Raw genomic sequence first — 18,662 nt, forward strand, 5'->3', positions numbered from 1 at the left:
AAGATCTCATGGTTGGTTATAATCCATACCAAGGTAGGAAAACCCTGCAGAGCATGGTTTCTGGAATTCTTTCCAAACCCCTTACCAGCAGGGGCCATAGGAGCTGTCTGCATTTTCTTCTGTGTAACAAAGTAATGCATTGCATCTGTGTAAATGTATGCGCACTTTGCCTCCCAGGGACTCATCAGAGTGTGCACATACTGTATGTGTTGTCTCTGTGTGTTTGTGTGCATGAGGGTCTAATTGGGACGAGATGAGTGATATGGGTTGCTTGTGTACATCTGTTTAGGGTCTCTCTTCGTGTTGTATCTGTGTGCGTTAGTGTGTATGTTGGAAGTCCTGGCAAATCCAGCATGCCTCATTAGCATGTGAATTAGCATGTAAATTGAGTTGTCCCACAATGCAACTCTGAGGAAGCTGTTTGTTGCCATTCCCATTCCCACTTCCTCTTTCTCCTCTTTCCCCTTCTTCCACCCAGGAAGAAGCAAGCATGCTGCTCTGCTCTCTATTCATCAGGGCTATGTGCTCGGGCCTTGATGAAGGATTCTGCCCCTTTCTTCCACACAGCCCTTGGCAGCAAATAGGGCTGAGGGTTTAGGGCAAACTAAGTATTTAGAACGAAAAGAAGAACAAAGGAGCTTCATAGAGGTTAAGGCAATGGGATAGAAACCAGGAGACTGTGAGTTCTAGTCCTGCCTTAGGCATGAAAGCCGGCTGGGTGACCTTGGGCCAGTCTCTCTCAGCCCAACCCACCTCACAGGGTTGCTGTTGTGGGGAAAATAGGAAGAGGAAGGAGTATTAGGTATGTTTGCTGCCTTGAGTTATTTATAAAAATAATAAAGGCAGGATAGAAAATAAATAAATAAATAAATCTTTTCACCAAGATGGATGTAACAGAAGCAACAATAAAGTCAATAAGATATTCTTTTACTCATCTTAACCTAATATGTCTAAGCATGTAATTCTTTATGCTTGGGAGGGCTGAATGTGTAAGATTAATAACCTGTGTTTCTCTGACATGCTCATTGAAACTATTTTAAGATAATATTCTTTTTCTGTACCAGCTTCTTAGCTGTGTTATAAGCTCTGCTCCATTTCAGTGGTTCTAGCAGGCCACTAAATTGGCTTCAGTGTAAACATGCACTAAGAAACACAGCAAGCTGCATGTGCTCCACTCTGGCTGTGTACCCAGAAAGGAGGTGTGAAGGGGACTTAGAGTAGAGGATTCAGCAGCCTTCCAATCTACTACCCAGAGGAATGCACTGAGGTAACTTTATCTGGATTATTTTCCTCACAGTCCCCAGCCTGACCTGGCCCATTTTCAAACTTGACTTTTCTTTTACTGTCTTCTCTCCTTACCACATTTTGCCCCATTCCATTCAGCCTTTGGAGAACTATCCTGCTGACAGACAGACAAGAGTCTTAAGCCTCTTTACATAATTTTCCTACCAAAATTCTTTTGGGTTGGAAAGAATAAAAAGCAAGATAAAATAGCAAAACCAAGTAAAAGAAACATACGTTAGTAGTCTTAGCAATGCCAGAAAGGTGCTGGGGGGGTGGGAGGGGGGAGTAGGGCTAGACCACAGACACTAAATCCCAAATACGAGAATAAAAATGTGGGTTTTCACCTAGTGCCAAAAGGTAGACAATACTGGACAAGGCTCACCTCTGTCAGTCCCACTACTGTTGCTACAACAGCTTTCCATCAGTCCAAGAATGGTAACTGATACCTGCCTTGACAATTCCTTTCGTGGAGTCCATTATAAATCAGGAACATTTTCAAAGATGAGAAACAATGTGGTGTTTGGAGTTTGGAAGATGGGCTGAAAAGAGCCACATTCCAGTCTTCACTCAGTTGTGAAAGCCATGGAATAGACTTGGGCTAATTATTTTCTCAGACTAATTTATTTTAAATTTTTCTTGAGATAAAATTAGTGGAGGGAGATCAGAGTATGTAGCACTACTCTTGAAAGAAGGCAGGATATTAAAAAAAACACATGCCATTTGTTGTGATGAGGACATAATAGAGCGAAAACATGGCTTCCATCAATAGACTAACTCTCATCAATGCAATTCCTTGAGAAATATTTTGCACCGGTTGTCCGCTAATTAATCAGGAATATGTGATCTGTAAAATGACAGTGGCAGACAGAATGAAGCCAGGCTGAAGATCAAGATGGTAGAGGGAGGACTATGTTTTTCCCAAACAAATGTAATCATGTTTAGTCATCATGAGATCAGCAAGGCCCAGGTAGGTATCTTCTGAACTTTAATCTTGAAAAAGGTATGCAGAGTTAGATCTTGTTAGTTACTGGGTGAGAGGACACCAAGAACTTCTACTGTAGGCTAGAATGAGATGCTGAAAAACATCTGAGAAGAAGACAATGGAAGCTGTTGCCAAAAACCTATATGGATATGTCCATGAAGTTAACAAAAGTTAAACTCAGTTCAAATGGACTTTTCTTAAATCCGGCAACAGTTACTTGCAAAAAAGACAGTGAGTTATAAGAGTGCTAGTAACACTTTTGTACCACCCTCCACATATAAAGAGCAAATATTGGTAACAAAGAACCTTCTCTAGCTATGCAATGGATGCAAGAATGACCCAAAACTGTGAGTCTACTTTTCTCATTTCCAGTTGCACAAAATATGAACAGATGATTTCCAGATTGTTTTAAACAATTGAACAGGGCTACCTTTAGAAACAAACAATAGTCTCTGCTGTGGTTGGTCTGACATGGAGACTTCTTAGGTTGGACAATGGCTTAAGAAATCTTGAACTGTTTTTGTTCCTTGGTGGTTTCTCCCTTTTATATGGACCTTGATATAAAGGATGAATCTGGATTTTTATGCTTTGAATATATGTTTAGTGTCAGATGATGTATGTCTAGACATAAATTGAAACTAGGCTGACAGCTACCAAAAGGAAAGTTAAAATAATACTGGCAGTTAAACCATTTGAACTGCAGCTGACCTCAGTGAAAACATGAAATAGGAAATATAATTTTAGAAACAGCCTACTCTTGAACCTTGACAGGATTAAATGAATACCAATCATAATGGATGCAGATGACTCCAGAAACCAGATGATAACAGCTGACAGCCAAAAGGCATTTGGACCCTACTTAAGTATTGTTTTCTTCAAAGTCTAGCTCAACAGGAGTTCCCTCTGTAAAACCATAGATTGTGCAGACAGTGCAGCTATAATGGGGCCCAGTTTTGATCTGCCATTGATTCTTCATAGCAGATGTGCAACATGTATCATTCTCTTGAGGAGTCAAACATTCAAAATGTATGGATCTGAGGAAAGCTCTGGTCTTCCTATGAATCACTTTGTTGCCCAACTTGTTTGCCCAATTTCGTAGCAATGTGCAAGTTGCCCATGAAGTTGACATAAAGCTCTCATAGGCCTTGGGGTGTAAATCAAGACCATACATCCTGCTCTGCATATATACAATTAACTGTTGAGTGTATGCATGAATGCACTAATTGCTCAATGCCTGGAAGAAAATTATTTCTGGAATTTTTCAGTGGATTGTTTTCTTTCTTTTACTTTTATTTTTGGTAAAATTCCTATTCAATTAATCACACAATTGCTTTTAAAAAATTAAAACTAAGCAAGGAATTATTTTAAAACATATAATTAAATAGCATTTAAGTTTCAAAGGAGGGCCATAATAAGGTGGAAACCCCTAGTTGATCTTGGATGATTGTAAGGATGTTCTAGGTTTGTAGGCTAGCTTGGGAAGTAAAACAAACAAGCAGTAGAAGGGAGGGGTGAATCATTTCTGAACTGCTGTGCAGAAAACTACCTGGTTGGGTCCAATATGTCCTCCGCTGTAAAGCCTGGCTCATGGGAGACTTTATGATTTTATTTTCAAAAAAGCTAAATAAATAAATAAGCTGAGAAAAAATGATTACCTGCCTCTGAAGCTATCAGATTTTCAACATTTTCTCGTTCCCGTTCAACATGGTTAGCAACAGCACTGCCACTTTTTGTCCTTCGAAGAACATTGAGAGCTCTGTTTATCTTTTTAAAAGACCTATTTCGTACAGTAGAACGCTCAAAATGTGAAACTGTGGCTGAAGAGGAAGAAGACAGAGAATTTTTAGGCTTGGGCTGGACCACCAGAAAATCTTACTTATTCCAAGAACTGCTAAATGAAGATAACCTAGAAATAAGATCTGTCTGCTTTAACCCTTATTCCATCATTGCATACAAACCTTGGTATATGTTAACCAGTGGAAAGTCAGCATGGCAAAGTAGTTTGGGTATTAGACTTGGACAAGAAGTAGGTTCAAATCAACACTTATTCACTGAAACTCAATGGGTGTTGCCAAGCCATACATGTCTTTTAGGATAACGTATCTCCCTCCTGAGCCACAAAATTGAAGGAGAGTACTATATAAAACTGCATTGAGGAAATTGAATGAATGAATGAATGAATGAATGAATGTATAAATAAATAAATTACACAGTAATTTCCAAAAGTAATATCTTGCAATGACCAAGTAGAATGTTATTTTGGCCATCATCAATAAACAGGAATATGATTGGAGTATATGTTACAGTTAAAGTTTCCTAGTGTGTGCGTGCGTGCGCGCGTGTGTATATAATCCATTCAATCATGTCTGATTCTCGGAGACTTTCTGAACAAGTCCCTGTAGTTTTCTTGGCAGGTTTTTCAGAAGTAGTTTGCCATTGCCTCCTTCCTAGGGCTGAGAGAGAGTGACTGGCCCAAGGTGACCCAGCTGGCTTCGTGCCTAAGGCAGGACTAGAACTCACAGTCTCCCTCTTTCTAGCTTGGTGCCTTAACCACTACACCAAACTGGCTCCCTAATATATATTTAAATTATATTAAATTAAGGAAAGGTCATATGAAAGAATGCACTGGAATATCCCCTTATCCTTCAAAATAATTCCAGCAAATTATAATACATCTCCATGCTTTTCAATATTATTTTTCAAATAATATATGTGATCGTTATGTATGTTCAAGAATTCTGCCCAGTCTGCATTTCAAAGTGAACTGATCAGATCTGCAGGGTTAGAATGCAGTTCTGGTTTGCATTTTGCATTTGTCCAAGGTTTGGAAGGCAGTTCTCAGCTCAGAGAAATAACAACATGCAAATAAAAATTTGAACTTCAAGTGGCATTTGGAATAAACTTTCTGTTTCTTCCAGGCTTTTGTATATGCAACAAATCAACTTGGAAGAGAGGTGGGACCTCCTAGAGCATGGTTTTGAAGACCACAGGGGCTATAAACAGAAGGAGAGGACTCCAAGTGATTTATCTATTTCTTTAGTAGTTATATTTAAATCCCACCTTTCCTTCAAAAGTTCAAGGTACTTACATGGGGTTTTTCCTTCATTTTATTCTCAAAACAGCCTCGGAAAATGGTTAGGGCTAAGAGAGAGTGACTAACCCAAAGTCACTCAGTGAATTTCCACAGATGAGGGTGAATTTAAATGTGTGTTTACTCTGTCCAATTTCTTAAACCACAACACCATATGAGCCTATAAGCCAACTTTAGATTGTGTAGAAAGCTGGAGAGAATGATGTAGTGGTATGTGATGATGGCTAACACTAGGCCTGAATAAATTAAAAAAATGTATTTTATATTGTTAGATGTCAAATGGAAAGCATGTAGAGCGAAGAGTGAAAAAGGAAATCAAATAAGTGAATGTAAATTTATTTGTACGGTCTGAAAGGTTAGAGGAGACATATTCTTTCAAAGCTTCTAACATAGTTTTAATGTAAGTGTCAGTTTGGTGTAGTGGTTGAGGCACCAGGCTAGAAACTGGGAGACTGTGAGTTTTAGTCCTACCTTAGGCATGAAGCCAGCAAGGTAACCTTGGGCCAGTCACTCTCTCTCAGCCCCAGGAAGAAGGTACAGGTAGTCCTCGCTTAACAATGGTAATTGGGACTGGCAACTCTGTCGCTAAGTGACGTGGTCATAACATGCAACATCACATGACTGCATTGACTTACGATGGCAGTTGCAGCAGTCCCAGTCCCCGATTCATTGTTAGGCATATCCCGTGCGGTTGCAACGTCATGCAGGCACATGATGGCCATTTGCGACCTCTTGCCAACTTCCCTGACAAGCAATTGACTTTGTCGGAAGCTGGCAGTGAAGGTCACAAATGGCAATCATGTGACCGTGGGATGCTGTGACCATTTTAATTGCGAGTTGGTTGCCAAGTGCCCAAATCGCGATCACGTGACTGTGGGGACGCTGCGACCGCCGCAACTATGAGGAATGGTTGTAAGTCCCCCCTGTTCAGTGCCATCATAACTTCAAATGGTCACTGAATGAGTGGTCATTCACCAAGGATTACGTATAATGGCAAACCACTTCTGAAAATCTTGCCATGAAAACTGCAGGGACTGGTCCAGGCAGTTGCCAGGAGTCAAAACTGACTCAAAGGCACATACACACACACACGAAAGGAGTTTTAGCAGTGTATTACTCACACCCTGCCAGTCCAGCACAACATTTCCTGGATCTTGCTTCATGTATAGAATTACTGTGATGTATTTATAGTCCTAAGCACCCCCAAATCATAATATTTGAAGTAATTTTCACACATGGCTATAAGAATTTGATCCCAAATACTTGTTCTTCGTGAATAACTACTTCCTCCTCCTGATTCTTTTTTTTTTCTTTTTGAAAAGCTGCGTTTGGCACATTCATAATGTATTGCATTGCATAAAAATAGCACAAAATGTTTTCTGGCCTGCAAATTTAACAGAAAGTGGCCATTTAGAACCAGGCCTGCTGCATCCAAAATGCTTCCCTGTTGTTGCTCTTACCTCTAGATTGGTGGTTTCGGTAAAGGTTGGTGGAATTGGTTCCTGGTGGGCTGTCCTCAAATGTGGCGTTGAAGGCAGGATTAATTAGCCCCGGTTCATCGGTCATTAAGGCAATTGTGGCAGCAGCGGAGAACTCAGATCCAACAGCAGATACTGTTAAAGTAGCATTTGAATCAGGAGAACCAGCTGGTGGACATCTCTTTCTCTCTTTGGTAAAGCCATAATGAGATGCCCCTTTGCACCTAAGGAAAAGTAAAGATGACAGAACTCAAAACAAAACAAAACAAAACTGCTAAAATAAATGGAGACAGGAAACTTCTTTCAGAAAGTCAAAATTTCGAAAACAAGACTAAATTAGTTTCCCATTTTCAGTTTTCTAAACAGTGCCCAAATGAAGAAGCATTAAGAAGTCTAGCAGACAACACTGATTTATTTTATGAAACTATTAGTACAAAAGAAGTACATGGAGATCATATGGACAGAATGACTGAGGATTGAATTGCAAAACAAATATATGAAGCAAGGAAGAATTAATGGGTCAAGAAGAAAAAAGAAGGGAAAGCCTAAAAAAGTTGGGCTTGAATGGAGTTGCCAAGATCTTGAAAAAAGGGAGAGGTGAGAAGTTTAAAGAACAAAAGGCAAATTGTGAAACAGTGCATTAATGTAGTAGAAGCAATGATGGTTTGCAAGGATGGCAAGATATGAAGGGGTATTGGTGTAAATTAGTTTTAGCTGTATTTCCTTTTTCTCTTATGTCCCTCCTTCCTTTATTTTGCTTTATTTATTTTGCACTGTTTTCTCTGCACTTTGCACAACATTGTTCCCTATGAAAAGCACGTATGTATGATAGCCAGCAGTGAATGGGAGAAAAGCTGGAGGGCATGGCATCGTTTCCTAGGCTTTAGCAGGAGTGGAAGAACAGGGAAAGGTACAGTAGGTCCAGCAAGAATGAATTAAATGATTAATTCACACCGAAAACCTCCTTTTAGTGAAGAGATCGATTCGGTGAACACATGCCTATTTGTGGCTGTAGTTTCACTGGATCGGAAACAGAGAGACTAAGCTAGCCTGGCAGGTGACTGATCCAAACAAAGAAGAGGGTTATAATCAGTCTTTTGTCTCCGGCTAATGAAAGAGGGCAATGTGTGGCACGAAGCTTGATTGTGTCAGCTGATGTTTGGGGGGAAGAATAAAGCCACTCATATCGGGGGCCGCCAAGTCCCCCACCATGACAAACAGGGACTGTCATAACAGCCGTGACTTCACCAGGGGCCTGACAGCTGCCCACCACGTTTGGGATTCCCAGTGCCTTTCCAAAAGACTTTTCCAGAAACAATTGGAAATAAATCTGTTTGCTGGGCAGAATTAGGATGCAGATTTAGGCCAGCTAACAAAGGACCCTCGTGTAGAGTCCAACCCCTTTTCCAGAGCTCAGATGCTTATTTTTATGTTTCTTACTTCTTTCAAGTTTTCAAAGCACAACCTTTGTTCTTCATGAGGCTTCTACATCTATTGGGAGCTGTAAAATATACACAGTCATCATTGCTTTTAAAACATGCTTCTGTTTCTGGCGATTCAAGTGCAAGGCTTGCATTTTTGTTGCTGACTTAACCCCACCCCCCAATTCTTCTTTCCCCCACAGATTCTTGGATCCTGAACACAATTTTAGGGCAATGTTTGCACACTCACTCATTAATATAAACAACTTTCAGTATAAATATTCTTAGGATGCTGACAGGTAGATATATAAGCAGCAAGTGAACAGCATCAAAAGATAGCAAGGTAATCTAGTAGAAACTACTGTCTATCTACTATCTACTATCTATTAGCTATGATAATTTTCACCTAATGGACCATACCAGTTACTTGGTTCCGGGTTGGAACAGAAAATACATGGTACACTTTATTTATTTATTTTATTTATCATATTTTTATCACCGCCCATCTCCCTCATATGGGGGACTCTGGGTGGTTCACAATAAAACAGTTTAAAATTCAATAAAATCACAAATAATGTCATTAAACCATAAATATCAATATCAATAAATATAAAATGTAATGTAATGTAACTTTATTACTTTTGTTGTTGTTGTTGTTCAGTCATTAAGTTGTGTCTGACTCTTTGTTTGCCCTAACCTAAGTCGAACAACGATGGTTAAAATTCTGGGAACCACATAATTTTAATTCCAGAACAGAAGCTACTTAGACAGGAAAAGGTTAAATCCAGGCTGCAGGATTTATAATCTACCAATGTGCAAAGGGCCTTCTATCAAGAATGGGAACACACTGGTATAACGTAACTCAGGTGGAGCAAATTCTTTTTTTTTTTTTGGCAAAAATGCAGCAATTTTCACAAATTATTACTTGAATTAATTCACGTATTCTTCATTTGTTACCTTCTATTTTTAAAGAGTTCAGAGTAAATTAACAATGATGATAAACTAATACACCTTAGAGTTGAGCTTGATTCTTGGTGACCACATGGATATGATCATGCAGTTTTCTTGGCAACAGGATGCACAGAAGTACAATGAGATTACCTTCTTCTTAGATGTTTGGTTAACTTCCTAATCTACACCTACAGCCCTGGGGACTTCTTGGTAGTTTCATAGCAAATAAACAATTCATTATGTACATCTCCACTGCAAAATGGCTCACGTAGCACATGCATTTACAGTCAGTTTGTTCACAGTCTGTCTAAGGAGTTCCTGATTATTGTACTATGAGGAACATTAAATATTAATTGTACACCTAGTGAGAACCACATCTGAAAAAATGGCCTGTCCCTTGTTTCCAGAACCAATTCCTTTATGCCAGTGCAGAAGTTCAAAACATTTTTCTGCTTATAGTGCATTCTGCTTTTTAATGAGTCTCTAATGGGCTTGCTGTACTTTCTTCCATTGATTAAGATTAGCCAATGACTTCTATAAATGTCCTTCAGGAAGGCAACATGAAATAGTAACAGGACAAAGTTGCTTTTTTGTATGGAAGGCATAGTGTGAAATGCTGGAAGACAGGAGGATGGGGAAGAGATGCTGCCTAGGGAATGATCAGATAAAAGGGGGAGGAGTCCACAACAGAATAACAGCCAGAGAAAGAAAATTAGGAAGGGCCTGCCTTAATTACTCAGGCAGTAAATAGGGACGGTGGGAGATTTCTCACTTGATAAGACTGTGAAATCTGAATGCATTAATACCATTCTCAGCAAGATCTCATCACTGGACCACTAGGGTTTTTCTAATGAAATTTTAGTGTCCCTGATAAGGTTCATCTCACCTCTCATTTACAAGGTAGCCTTCCTTAACCTGTTGCCCTAGAAATTGTTCATCCTTCCTAAAATTTCCAGGAATTCTAGTCTCAATACATTTAGAGAACACCAATTTGGGTGAGGCTTTTATTAAGTCTGCTAGTAATATTATCTCCACAGTGTGCATAAGATACTGAAGTTATAAAACAGGCATGCATATGGGGTTCCTTATTTTCTTTGTTAAGGCACTAAACTTTTACCCCAGCAGGACTCTGTTTATGAAGAATGGTATAAAGGGGGTGCCCACTGCTCTCATTTGCAACATCTAAAAATATGCAAATACAGTTGTGGCTCAGAAATTCCCAGGACACTATACATTGATTTTATAGACTATGGCAACATTCTTTCTGTCTTTCTTTATGGGTTTCCATGTTGTCTTTCAGAAGATAACTGTAACTTACTAGTTAAAGAACTGATGTATTAGATATATATTTGCAAGAGACTACTAATAAGAAAAATAAAATGAAGACATATACACTTAGGTGTGTCTGCTTATGGTAACAATGTTTCCACAATTATTATGCAGAATAGGAAATGGGAGATATTGAAACAATTGTTCTTAAAATACCATGGCTTTCTTTCCAGAATATATTGCCAATATAATTTGATGGCTCTTAATATTATGCATGTTTGGACATGAAGCTGTGCTGTTAGATAATCCCTGAGGTGGGGTGGGGAATAGAACTATTCTGGATGGGGAGGAGCCCATCCAAAACGCTAAATGATTTACTCTGCAATCCAGAGAGATGGTGCTACTAATTCTAAACATTTTGTATGAAGGCATGATCTAGCCAACTTATCCACCCAGCAAAAGAAACAGAACTTGAAAGTGTTTCAGATTAGAGAGCAAGAGTTTCTAAAAGTAATTTGTACTGCAGGATGTGGAGAAAGAAACTATTCAAAAGGTCAAAAGTCCCATGTGTGCCCAAGGCCTTTGGGTTGTCACCATGGATGCTGCCACAGCTATAATCCTATACTTAATTGTGTTACCATCCACAAACCCACCACCTATTGATCTGGTCTGTCCATAATGCACAATCAATTAGTGTTAAATACATAAGCTTTGGGCCCCTGTGTGGCTGCCTCTTTTCTTCCAGTGCATCTGTAAAGCCAAATGCATTTACTTCTATATTTAAAAGTAAATCATTATGTCTGAACTCAGGCCAATAGAATTGGCTTCTTTCCTTGAACCACAGTTCAGATTAGCTTACTTTACAGTTGAGAGGTAAAGGTAAAATATTTTGATTATTCTGATATTTTGAGCGGAGGAAGAGAAGAGAGTGGGAAGCACTTGAGCCCAAGGTTAATATCCATATTTTTATTCCCTGACTTAGTGTCACTAGCACCATTATATTATCAGAAGTATTTTGCAGCTACAATACTAATTACACTCAAGAGTAAGGCAACCAAATGTGGCCACTAGATGGGTGCAAAGAGATACATAAGTTGTGAACTCTCCATTGCCACCTTGTGGGCATCTAGACTTTTGCAGTCCAGATCTGGTAACCTAGTTGGACTGTAATTTCCTTTGCACAAGCATAATATTTCTCTATATGCATTAACGTAACCACACTCTTTCAAACTTCTGAGCAAACCAGAAAAGAAGAAGCAGATGCTTTAAGGAATCTATTTATTAAGGTTAATGGGTCTCTCAAAGCAGCAGCACTGAAAAAAGTGGAGCACAGAGTTGTTGTACTTAAAATAGAATAATATCTAAAGCACTTGCTCCAAATCATTTTTGAACAATGCACAGCCCCATTAGAAAAGCTACACTCTTTCCTTCCAGATTCCCATTGCCTTTCTGGGAAAAATTGTGGTGGCCATGTAAGCTTTAAATTCTCCTTAGTACTCCTGGAGTAGCTATTGTTAACCAAACCCAACAGCTTAAAATGCTGTGTTTTGGGCCTGAGGAATTTTAGAGGTGAGACTCCAGATTCCATTGACAGCCTGGCTTTGCTCCCTTGAGAATGCTGAGAGACGCCTAAGGCTGATCACTGAAAACAATTGAACACTGTCTTTACACCTCTGTATTTGATGGAACATGGTGTTAATAGCCTCCCAGAAGTCTGGATTTACTGACATTTAACTCTGACCTTTGTGACCTAAAAGCCTCAGACCTTAATCACCCACTGGCTCTTTTAGGTATGCACATTACAATGGACAGCATATCCTGACGAGACACCAGCAGTAAATAATCCGCACAGTCCAAAGAAACCACATTAAATTCTGCCAGGGGTTTGTTAAAAATTTAAAAGAGGTCAGTCATTTGTCCAGTTACTGGTGTGAAGGATGCTAGATGGATGGAAAGGGAATATTGGAAAGAAAGATTTCTAATTAAAACAGAAAAAGAATCAGTAAGATGGACTGTGATTCTTTTTGACCTGTTAAATTTGCAGGCTGACCTTTCACAACTTGTAAAGAATCTTTAGAAGAAAAATGAAAAGCAGGGTGTACCTATAACACTGACACTGTGGGGTGTGCTTAGAAGTCATTTCCCCGTCTCACTTATATTTGGTTTTCAGAGCTGACTTTTCTAGACCTCACTACTAGCACACTGGAGGCCTTAAAACAGTAGACTCCCGTTCCACTCCTAAGGACATGAGAATGCACCCTAAGTGGACTCAGGACTGCACCTTAAAATCATACTTGAGTAAGTTTCTCTTTGCCTTTATGGTTTTGCCTTGAACATTGCCTTTTAAAAATTATACCATGTTGCCCCAAAATTTGTCCAGATAACTCATTCTAGTTTAGATGAATAAAACAACCATGGTTTTAGTAGATTTGTTGGACTGTACGAATCTATAGGACAGTGTTTCTCATCTGTGACAACTTTAAGATGGGTGAACTTCAACTCCCAGAATTCCCCAGCCAGCATAGGAATTCTGGGAGGTGAAGTCCACCCATCTTAAAGTTGCCAAGATTGAGAAACACTGCTATAGGTCAACCTTTACATTACTAAAGCAGCTGAGTCTATGAGCACAGTCTACTGCAGTTTACCTCTATCAGGGTACATCTCAAGAAGCTGAGGAAAGTTGGTCTGGATGATGGAGCAGGAAGGGTGCACCAAAGCACTGAGCAGAGACAGGATGCCCTTGCTGTATTATGTTCTCCTATCAACCTGTTTCCTTTGAGAGAGAATCCTCTATGTGTTAAGGCTTATGAATAAAGGAGGAGAACAGATGGAAATACCTAACTGTTCAGCTAGGATAGTCTACCATGCAATCAGACTTGCTGAAGTCCAAACCTGTATATATAATAAAACGTAGCAGTTTGTGCTACTGTTTGGAGCTAGAAGAGTTTAATGAAAGTATCTTTTGTTTTGATAATACCATGGGTTCTTTTATCTTATTTTCATTATCTTCCTCAGGCCTTTGGAATGGGTAGGCTATACATTCAAATATATCAATAAATGTGAAGGCCACTGAACAAAAATAAAACATGCAGAAGAGGTGCACTAAGTACCATGAATTACAATCTCTACACGTTTTGTTTTGCCAAATGTCTGAAGAAGTGTTTGCATTTCACCTATCAAAGTTCTTATGGCCAAATGCAAAAATGAACAGTATAATTCTATATATTGGTCAGAGGGAAGGCAATCAGTTAATAATCATCTAAACAGTGCCATATAGGCTGCAGATGTTATCAAAGGGGCACAGGTTGGCTTTAGATAGGAAACACATTTCTGAACTATTTTTTTCATCTCACAGGCGAGTTATCATTGACTAGGTGGTACCTAGTTAATTAGGATGAATTAACTGGGACATGAACTTGTCACATGCCTAAGCACACAACTCTCAAAACTTGCTGCAATTAAACTCAAAGGCCTTCAAGTGACCATAATTTCTTATTTAATCCACTTTTGACTAGTTAATAAGAAACGATGATTAACTGAAAATATCCTGGCTTCTTATGGCACTTCAAGAGGAAAGGAAAGAACACGTAAGGACAAGGTTAGGTTTCATTACAAGTATCTGTGAGGCACAGGTAGGGAGGATGATGATGGATAGGATGCACATTGTGATGCTATCTTGCAAATGATGTAACTTACGTACTTGCATCATGATGCAATTACATAACTGTGTCATTTGCACAACAGGGGTCATGAACCTGCGTGTCATCATTTCCATGTCGTTGTGGCTTCTTCTAGATGCTTATGAGCACTGTGGCTATCTTTGCTTATAAAACCAAAATACTGCATGACTATCCAAATGGGGCCAGCAGTACAGGTAGTCCTCGCTTAATGACCACAATTGGGACCAGAATTAAAGTCGCTAAACGAAGTGATCATTAAGCAAATCTGACCCGATTTTATGACTTTTTTGCAGTGGTCATTAAGTGAATAACTGTGGGCATTAAGTGAACAACATGTTTGTTAAGCGAATCACGTGGTTCCCCATTGATTTTGCTTGCCAGAAGCCAGCTGGGAAGGTCAAAAATGGCTATCGCGTGACCACGGGACACTGTGATGGTCATAAATGTGAACCAGTTGGCAAGCACCCAAATTGTGATAATGTATCGTGGGACACTGTGACAGTCATAAGTATGAGGACTGGTCATAAGTCTTTTTTTTTTCAGCATTGACATAAATCTGAAACATCACTAAATGAATGGTCATTAAGTGAAGACTACCTGTAAGTCTTCTTCTGATAGATTCACATATTAAAATTACCAAAAAACACAAGCCCAACTATAATTTTCAGCAATCTTCAAGATAAGATCTTCAAGATAAGAAATCCAAGATCAGTTTCTCTTTGGCATGATTAGATTCTTGTGTCCCATTTTTAAAGTTTATAGATCTTTACTCAGTTTCAGTATCTCCTGTGTAGTTGTGAGGCATAATACTGTACACATTTTATACATTCACTTGCTTTCTTGGTGGCTTTACTAAGCAAAGTAAAAAGAAAGATAAAAAGTAGGGATAAAACCAATACAAAAAAGTGCTCCTTCTTTAATGGTTATGAAAAGTCTTGCAGACTCAAGTACTTATGACTGTTTATTTGAAAAGCTTCACAAGTGAGCAAAGCTATTCAGAAAATCAACAATTCTACTCTATTTATTATATGTATGTACACATATATGCTGTGGGAACGCAGAGCAGTTTATATAGGTCTCATAAAAGGCCTCTCTTCCAAACAGTGCTAAGATTAGGGATAGACAATTTTGTAACCCTAAATGTTTTGGACTCCAGCTTCCATTAGGCACCTGGCAATGGATTGTGCAAGGAATAATCCAAAACATCTGGGGAACACCAGGCTGATTATACCTAGGATATGTTTGAGGTTCACAATGTACCAAGTACCCTCAACTACTGTTCGAGTGCTATTCCATTCATGGGTGCAGGCCAATCCTTGACAGCATTTGTTGTTGGTTTTTCATTTGTGCTTTTATTCTTATTCTCTACACACCACATACATCAAGCAATGGGTGCGCTGAAGAATGTTCAAAATAAATCCAGCTTGTATTTTGTAAATAGTGCTGTAAGAGTACATCAATACAGACGGTTAATTCTTACAAAATGATCAGTGTTTGTACAGTAAACAAAGATGACACCGCAAAAGACTGTGCCTTGTAATGTCTCAACTAAGAAAGCTTCCTCTGAGAAACTTAGATTTCCTTTTAGAAAAAACAGGTCTCTGGTTCTCACGTGAACCAAAAAAAGACAGCAAATGAAACCCTTAGACAATAAGAAGGATATACAACAATGGAACAAAGGTGTTTCACCAGCAGTGTCAATCCACAGAGGAAATTACCAGAAAAAGAAAATGAGAGCTCCTTTTAAGAAAACAGAAATCAAAGGAAAGTTTAAAGCTATTGTAAGATATAGCTTATAGGAGCAATCTTGGAAGAAATCTATTTAATAGAGGTAAATGAGATTAAAAGAAGATGCAAAGACTACACCAAAGTCCTTTACAAATAAGGCTATAGAACGACAAAAATATTTGCAAGGAGCAAATAGATTCAGGAACAAACTCCAGTAGAAAGTGGGGATGGCAGCAACAGACCAGATTTCAATAGCAAAGTCTCCTGGGACATAGAAAGTGCTGATTAATCTGTTCAAAGCATCAGGAGAAGAGGCAGTGAAACATCCCTAGGTCCACAAATATGGAACAAGACTGTGCAGACTGGAAAAGGGAAAAAGAGTTGATAAAGATGGACTGATAGAAGAGATTAATCCTAGGGAGAAAAGCAATGACAAGCTTAGACAAGATCATGAAGAATAAGGATATGTCTTTGACAACAAAAATCAGAAAGTTACATGGTCTTTCCAGTGGTAATGTATGGTTGTGAAGGCTGGACTTTGAGAAAGATACTTCCAAATTATTTATGGATTTGGAGACAGTTACTGAGAATATCATGGATTGAAGGAACCACCAATCCATCAAGCCTGGAATAAATAAAAGTCTGATTGCTCCCTTGAGATGATGATTAACAAGCATAAATTAACATCCTTTGGGCTTGTGATGGAAGCAGATGATGGACAAAAAAAAACAACTGTTCTTGGCTAGAGTGAAAGAAGTAGAGAAAGCAAAAAAAAAAAAAAAGGAAAGCTAACAGATGAGGTGGCTAGATAGAATCAAAGAAAATACAGAAACGTCCTTGGAAAAACTAAATTATTGCTGGACGCAGGTCAACAGAGCAAATGATTGCCCATGCATTTCTTCATGCATTTGCCTGACTTAATGACACCTAATAGCTCAAAGTAATGCAATCCCAGAGTTATTTAGGATGTGGGCAAGTTGGTTCAACCATTCTGAGCCTCTAGATATGTCCATAATTTAATTATTCTTTTGCAAGCAACATTTTGAAACTGCCAGACCTTGTTCAAAGGCAACAGAGTCCCTTTTTGGTTTCATTCTTGCATCTTTTCTTATTCAAAAGATAAACAAATGTTGCACCCACAGTTGTGAGGGTAAAAGAGGAGTTATGAAGCATTAACTGATGTTTACAAACTGTTCTGAAGTGGTAAAATTTTATATGTACACCAAATGCTATTTTGGTTGGTTGTCCTGGCCTTCCACATCAAGAGACACACCAAGCGGTCTATTTCCATTAAACAGAAATCCTCACAGTTGTCTGTCTGCAGACTGCCTCTGGTGTTCAGTGGCATGATGGGGCACAGAGGACCATCCCAGAGAATAGATCTTTAAATTGCTTGTCAACATATATTTACTGAGCAGCTGAAACATTTGAAGAGGTATGAGGTGCTGGAGGGGAACAAAGCCTCCCTAACTATAGTTGGCATTTATTGAAACCAAAAGTATCAGCAAAAGACCTCTTCAGATATTTCAAAGAGCGCTACCCAAGCCAGGATGTTGCAGATGAATTATAATGAAGAAACTTGATAACATAAAGAAGCCAGCATAGTATTGTCTTGGGGAAAGGGAGAATGCATTCCTGAAGTGTCTGGTTTGAATTATAGTTTGTAACTCTTAACCAATGCCTAACTTAGGACAGACCTGCTTCTGTAAGTATTTTTTCAGGGTTCAGAACATCCCTTTCTATTTAACAGTGTATTCCCATTATTGTGGTGAATGGTATCGTAGGTGACTGGCATGCAGATTCAAAGTGACCATCACTCATGCTCCGTATATGCAGCAGGAAAAGGGAAATAAATCCCCATTTCAGTTGTTGTTCGCAGGGTGAGCAACTGGAGGTGTTAGTTGGAGGTCTCTGTCACCATGCTTGAAAAATAGCAATGGCTCAAACCCCCTGCAGTTGCATTCTTTAGAATGAAAACATCCTGTTTTACTCAGCCTCTGATAATAAAATGCCTGGAAATTACTCTTGCCGATGGTTGAAAATGAGTCAGAGGTGTAATCAAGGCAACTTTGAGCATACACTCTCATCAAGTACTCTCTTCAGTTCAGCTTATTTCAAATTCAAAACCTGTGATGCCTTCAAAATTTTGAAGTGCTTTCAAAAATTACAGGTGCTTGAATCTAGAAACATATTGTTAGAAACAAAGTACGTGCAGACAGACACAAGGTGCAATGTAGCAACTATACCTATGCAACCTATTATTGTCTTGGAAGGGAAAAAGCAAGAATGTACTATAATTTAATCTCTTTTGGGAGGAGAAAAGGTGGGCAAGAAAAGACTCACTGGTGATGGTGGAAGGGTTAAAGCTAAGCAACATTCCAAATTTTTAAAGCTAAGCAATCCTCCAAAATGTATACACTGTCATATAAGTTGAGAAAAAAGGATCTTCTCAGCCACATACATTATCAAAGACACACATTCTGATCTAGATCAGTGTTTCTCAAACTTGACAACTTTAAGATGTGTGGACTTCAACTTCCAGAATTCCCCAGACAGCATGGCGAGTGCTGGGAGTTGACTCTGGGAGTTGAAGTCTGCACATCTTAAAGGTGCCACGGTTGAGAAACACTGGTCTAGATTCTTGGCTTCTAACGCACGAAAACAGCTGGTATTGGAGAACCTTCAGGCATGGAGACCAAAGTTCAAGGCACAAGAGTTACGTGTACTTGACATGGCCAGAACATGTAGCTGTCTCTTCAATCCCACAGCTGTTGGGAA

The 18,662-nt window shown here is 39.0% G+C and overlaps 1 protein-coding gene across 1 annotated transcript in view; it reads right to left on the bottom strand.

Annotated features, from left to right (window-relative positions):
- Positions 1 to 18,662, bottom strand: part of LNX1 (ligand of numb-protein X 1) — a 63,184-nt gene that overhangs the window by 29,600 nt on the left and 14,922 nt on the right. Inside the window, exons 2-3 of the mRNA XM_063310571.1 lie at positions 6,818 to 7,059; positions 3,922 to 4,083 (exon numbers count right to left, since the gene is read on the bottom strand). Of these exons, the coding sequence (XP_063166641.1) occupies positions 3,922 to 4,083; positions 6,818 to 7,059 (404 nt within the window). The remainder of the gene's footprint in view (positions 1 to 3,921; positions 4,084 to 6,817; positions 7,060 to 18,662) is intronic.

Source organism: Candoia aspera, chromosome 8 (genome assembly GCF_035149785.1).
Source record: "Candoia aspera isolate rCanAsp1 chromosome 8, rCanAsp1.hap2, whole genome shotgun sequence".
Classification (NCBI taxonomy): Eukaryota; Metazoa; Chordata; class Lepidosauria; order Squamata; family Boidae; genus Candoia; species Candoia aspera.